This window comes from Myotis brandtii, unplaced genomic scaffold (assembly GCF_000412655.1).
Source record: "Myotis brandtii unplaced genomic scaffold, ASM41265v1 scaffold842, whole genome shotgun sequence".
Taxonomy (NCBI): Eukaryota; Metazoa; Chordata; class Mammalia; order Chiroptera; family Vespertilionidae; genus Myotis; species Myotis brandtii.
The window spans coordinates 95137-100703 of NW_005371421.1; the positions used below are offsets into that span (position 1 = coordinate 95137).

At 36.8% G+C, this 5567-nt stretch overlaps 1 protein-coding gene across 2 annotated transcripts in view; it reads left to right on the plus strand.

The window, feature by feature from the left end:
* The window catches only part of GCC2 (GRIP and coiled-coil domain containing 2), a 101792-nt gene that overhangs the window by 62362 nt on the left and 33863 nt on the right, over positions 1-5567 (plus strand). For both annotated transcript variants that reach the window (XM_014532101.1, XM_005884654.2), the window contains exons 14-16: positions 3262-3362; positions 3455-3532; positions 4073-4210. In XM_014532101.1, the coding sequence (XP_014387587.1) occupies positions 3262-3362; positions 3455-3532; positions 4073-4210 (317 nt within the window). The remainder of the gene's footprint in view (positions 1-3261; positions 3363-3454; positions 3533-4072; positions 4211-5567) is intronic.

Genomic DNA, 5567 nt, shown 5'->3' on the forward strand with positions numbered 1-5567 from the left:
CCCCAGCAGACACACACACACACACACACACACAGGATGCCTGCTCCGAGCCTCTGCTGCCAGACTGTGGCCATCAGTAGGACATCCACTGAGGGCTCCCGGACTGTGAGAGGGGCAGGCTGGGCTGAGGGAACCCCCACCCCCCAGTGCACGAATTTCTTAAACCGGGCCTCTAGTATATTATATAAGAATCTTACAATGGCACTCTTTATTTGTCTCCTCTTTTCTCCTTTGTGCTGTTTTTGTCATACATTTTCATTCTACATGTGTTATAATACATTGTTGTTATTTTTGTTTGAAAATAGTTATCTTTTATAGGTCAGTGAACAGTGGCCCACAGCCCAGTTGTCTATTTTTATAAATAAAAGTTTTGTAGAAACACAGCTATGTTCATTTGTTTATGTCATTTTTTACTACTTTCATGCTGCAACATCACAGTTGAGTAATTGTCACAGAAACTGCATGACCTGCAAGCCTATAATATTTATTATCTGACCATTTTAGTGTTTATCAACCCATTTTAAAGAAATGAAAAACTTAGAGAATTTGTTTTTAATATTCAGCCACATGTTTATCATTCTGGTGCTCTTCACTCCTTCATATATATCCCAATTCTGTCCAAAAGGTATAACTTTCCTTATGCCTGGAGAACTTCCTTTAATACATCTTTTGACACAGGCTACAGGCATTGAATTCTCTTGTGTTTCATTTGTCTGAAAACAACTTTAACCTGCCTTCCTTTTTGAAGGATACTTTTGCTGGGTATAGAGCTTAAAGATGTGCATTTGTGCATTTTTTCCTTGTTTGTGTCGTGTTTATGATATATTGAACTTCTTTGATTTATGGAGTTTTTATAGTTTTCTTCAGGTTTGTCATAATTTCGGTGATTATTTTCCTTAATGTTTTGTATATAAACCTCCCGTTCTTTTCTTTTCCCAAGAATCCAATTACACACATTAGACCACTGATAAAGTCCTAGAACTCAGTCATAATCTATTCATTTTTTCCTTCACTTTCCTTTTTCTTTCTTTTTTTTTTATATTCTGAGCTTATTTATAGATTGTTTACATTTATTATGTCTTTCAATTCTCTCACCAGCAGTGTCTATCTAATCTGTTAATTGTATTTGGTGACATTCTCACTTTAGATACTGTATTTTTTATCTCCAGAAGTCCCATTTGTTTTGTTGTTTTTATTTTTCATTTCTTTCTAATTTATGTTCATGTTTTTATTTAAGTTCTTAAGAATGTTGTAGCTATTTTAATTTCATTGTTTGCTAATTTCACCATTTCTGTAATTTCTCGTTCTATTTCTATTGATTGGGTGGGGTTTTTTCTGTTTATGAATAATGTTTTCCTGCTTTTTTTATGGGAAATAATTTTTTAATTGGATGTGAATTTGACATTTTTGAATGCTAAAATTTTTATATACATTTGAAGAGTTAAATTTTGTATGACAAGAAGTTATTTGTGGATCAGTTTTATTCTTTTGTGGCTTATTTTTCATCTTCTTTAGGACAAGTGTAGAATAGCCTTTCCTATCGATCTAGTTCAGTCCCAATATTAAGGTGGGAATCATCTGAGGACTACTGAGTGCCCATGTACTCAACAACATTTCTTACTGTAGCTGGTAGGAATATGAACAATTTATAGTGCTGTATAAAATCTGAGAATTACTCAGATTACAGCTCTCTATGCATTATTTTGTTCCTGTTAATCTTTGCAACTCAGTAAGACCTCTGCTCTGTTTGGGATTCCCTTCCTGCACCATAGTTTAAAAATTGCTTCAGGCAGAGAACAGGGACTATATAATAGGGCTTTTACCTCATTTGTTGTTTACCTCCTTTTAGGGATCACAGTACTACACTGCTTACTGTCCAATGTCAGAAGACAGGTTTTTTTCACATATTTGTTCAGGTTTCTTTTTTATTATTTAAAGAAAAAATGAAAGTCATTAAATGTCATTGTCTTATTTTTTTTTTTTATCACCCCTCTCCCCTTTGGCAATCATCAGCTTGTTCTCTATATTTGTGGGTCTGTTTTTTTTGTTTGTTTGTTTGTTTGTTGTTATTTTATATCACATATAAGTAAAATCATATAGTATTTATCTTTCTTTTTTAAAAAAATGTATTTTATTGATTTTTCACAGAGAGGAAGGGAGAGGGATAGACAGATAGAAACATCGATCAGCTGCCTCCTGCATACACACCCCCCCCCCCACACACACACACACACCGGGGACGTGCCCGCAACCAAGGTACATGCCCTTGACCGGAATCAAATCTGGGACCCTGTAGTGTGCAGGCTGACACTCTACCCACTGAGCCAAACCGGTTAGGGCAGTATTTATCTTTCTTTGTCTATCTTATTGCACTTAGCATAACACCCTGTAGGTCCATCCATGTTGTCACAAATGGCAAGATTTTGTTCTTTTTTATTGCTGAATAATATTCCATTGTGTGTGTGTGTGTGTGTGTGTGTGTGTGTGTATACTAGAGGCCCGGTGCACAATATTTGTACTTGGGTGCGGTCCCTAGGTCAATTGGAGGCTGGGCCAGCCGGGGGAGTGGGGCCAATGGGGGCCCGGATCAGGCTGGTTGGCTACCGCAGTGCAGTTATAGCCAACGGTCGTTCTGGTCATTCTGCCATTCTAGTCGCTAGGCTTTTATATATATAGATTATTGTATTATTTTTTATACGAACAACTTTAAACCCACTTTTGCCCTGTTCTATATATACTAAAATATTTACAAATGAATGTACTAGTATATCTTGTAAAAAAAATAAAAGAAGAAGGAGGGGGAGGGGAAGAGCAGGTGAGGCTATAGGTCAGGGGTTGGCAAGCTTGTTTTATAAAGGGCCAGGCCATAAATGTTTTATTTTCAGGCCATGTAGTCTCTATCATGTTAGTCAAGTTTACTATTTATTGTTGCACTAAAGCAGCCTTAAAAATGATATGTAAATAAATGAGCCTGTGTTTTAATAAAATTATTCACAGAAACAGCAGCCAGATTTGACCTGTGGGCCTGACTGGGTGAAATAAGATTGGCCATGTGTTGGTAATTGTTAAAGCCAGGTAATGGGCACAGTAGTGTTTATTGCACTATCATCACGACTGTCATTTATGTCTGAAATGTTCCATAATAAAAAGTGAAGACAAGTTTCTTTAAAAGATGGGTTAAAGAAAAGACTTGTCACTTGTTTATTTAAATACATTCATGAAAATAATTTCATCTCTTCTGAAATTGTTTCTTAATACTAGCTTCACTACAGACTTCATTGCAACAATATGAAGAAAACAACACCAAAATCAAGCAATTGCTTATGAAAACCAAGAAAGAACTGGCAGATTCAAAGCAAGCAGTATGTTAATTCCTCAGTTTCACATTTTAATACTTATAGTGTATTTATGAATAACTTCTTTTTTAAATTTAACCAAGATTCTTATTCTGTAGGAAACTGATCACTTACTGCTTCAAGCATCTTTAAAGAGCGAGCTAGAGGCAAGCCAGCAGCAAGTAGAAGTCTATAAAGTAAGATTCGTTTTACTTTTTAAGATTTAGAAAAATTTTTCCATGTAGAAGTAAAATACCATTTAGGGATTTTGCTAAATATTATTGTATATCAATCATACACATAGTTGGCCCTTCATAGCTGCGGGTTTTGCATCCTCAGATTCAACCAACCATCTGCAGATGTGAAGAGCCAACTGTATGCATTGTTCTATGCCATTTTATATTAGGGGCTTGAGCATCCACGGATTTTGTAACACTGGGTTTCGGGAACCAATCCCCCACAGATACTGGTGGGGGGGGGGGGGCCAGTTGAATCCCCCCCCCCCCAAATATAGTTCCATTGAACTATAACATATAGTCTGGAATTCTTTTTCATGATTTTTTTTAAGGAAACCTAATTTATTAAGAAAAATGTTTCAATAATAAATAATTCTAATATTTCTGTCACTTAATTATTTGAAACTCATGTCTCTAAACTCAAGTTTATGTTTAAAGAAAGTCTGTTTAACAAGTGAAAATCATATTTGCTAGAGATTAATTAAAAGATTTTGCCTCCAGATTCAGCTGGCTGAAATAACATCTGAGAAACACAACGCTCATGAACACCTGAAGGCCTCTGTAGACCAGCACCAGCGCGCCCTGAGCGTATACCAGCAGAAAGTGGCAGCCCTTCAGGAAGAGTGCCGTGCTGCCAAGGTTTGTTCCTCACCCAGAAGCAGCATGTCAGAGACGCTGTTACCCACTGGGTAGCACTTCACTTGAGGGCTGTGGTCTGGCTATTTAGTGTTTGCTGTCCTTTAAGAACACTTACTAAATGAATACCAGATTCAGCTCATCTGACCCTAACCCCAACCCCATCACAACCCTGTTACATGGATAACTCTTTCTTTGCTAAGAGGAAAGACATGCACACATGTTGTTTTCACTCCAACTTTGTTTTATAATTTCCATGTGTAAGAAAGTTACCGTTTTGAAGTTTTTATTAGAGAAGTGTTACAGTTCTTTCTGAGGGCTAAATGATTATAAAATATTCTAGTAGAATGGGGTCTGGGGCCTACTTACTTGCATACAAAACAGAAACAGTACAGTAGCTTTGTTAGAGGATAAAACTCTTTCTTATCTGTGTGTTCTTGGCAGAAGGGTCATGGGAGTTTACAGATCATTGCAGGAAAGTGGAAATCCTAGAATTTAATTTTTTCACTTTCTTGAAAACTGAAGTGCAAGTAACTTAATTTCTTTGAATTATTTTTCTTGTATTTATTTATTTATTTATAAATCTTTATTGTTGAAAGTATTACATATGTCCCCATTTTTCCCCCATTGACCCCTACAGCCCACCACTGCCACCCACCCCAGGCCTTCACTATCCTATTATCTGTGTCCGTGGGCTATGCATACGTGCATACAAGTTCTTTGGTTGATCACTTCCCTTCCCCACCCTTCCCCACCTTCCCACAAGGTTCCACAGTCTGTTCTGTGTTTCTATGTCTCTGGATCTATTTTGTTCATCAGTTTATTTTGTTACTTAGATTCCACATATGAGTAAGATCATGTGTCTTTCTCTGACTGGCTTATTTCCCTTAGCATAATACTCTCCAGGTCCCTCCATGCTGTCTCAAAGGGTAAGAGATCTGTCCTTTTTCCTGCTGCATAGTAATCCATGGTATAAATGTACCACAGCTTTTTTATTCACTCATCTACTGTACACAAGGGGGTTTCCATATCTTACCTATTATAATTGTGCTGCTATGAACATAGGGGCACATACATTCGTTCTGATTGGTGTTTCAGGTTTCTTAGGATATATTCCTAGAAATGGGATCACTGGGTCAAATGGCAGTTCCATATTTAATTTTTTGAGAGAACTTCATATTGTTTTCCATAATGGCTGCACCAGTCTGCATTCCCACCAGCAGCGTACAAGGACTCCCTTTTCTCTACATCCTGACCACCACTTGTCATTTGTTGATTTGTTGATGGTAGCCATTCTTTTTTTTTTTTTTAATATATTTTTTATTGATTAAGATATTACATATGTGTCCTTATACCCACG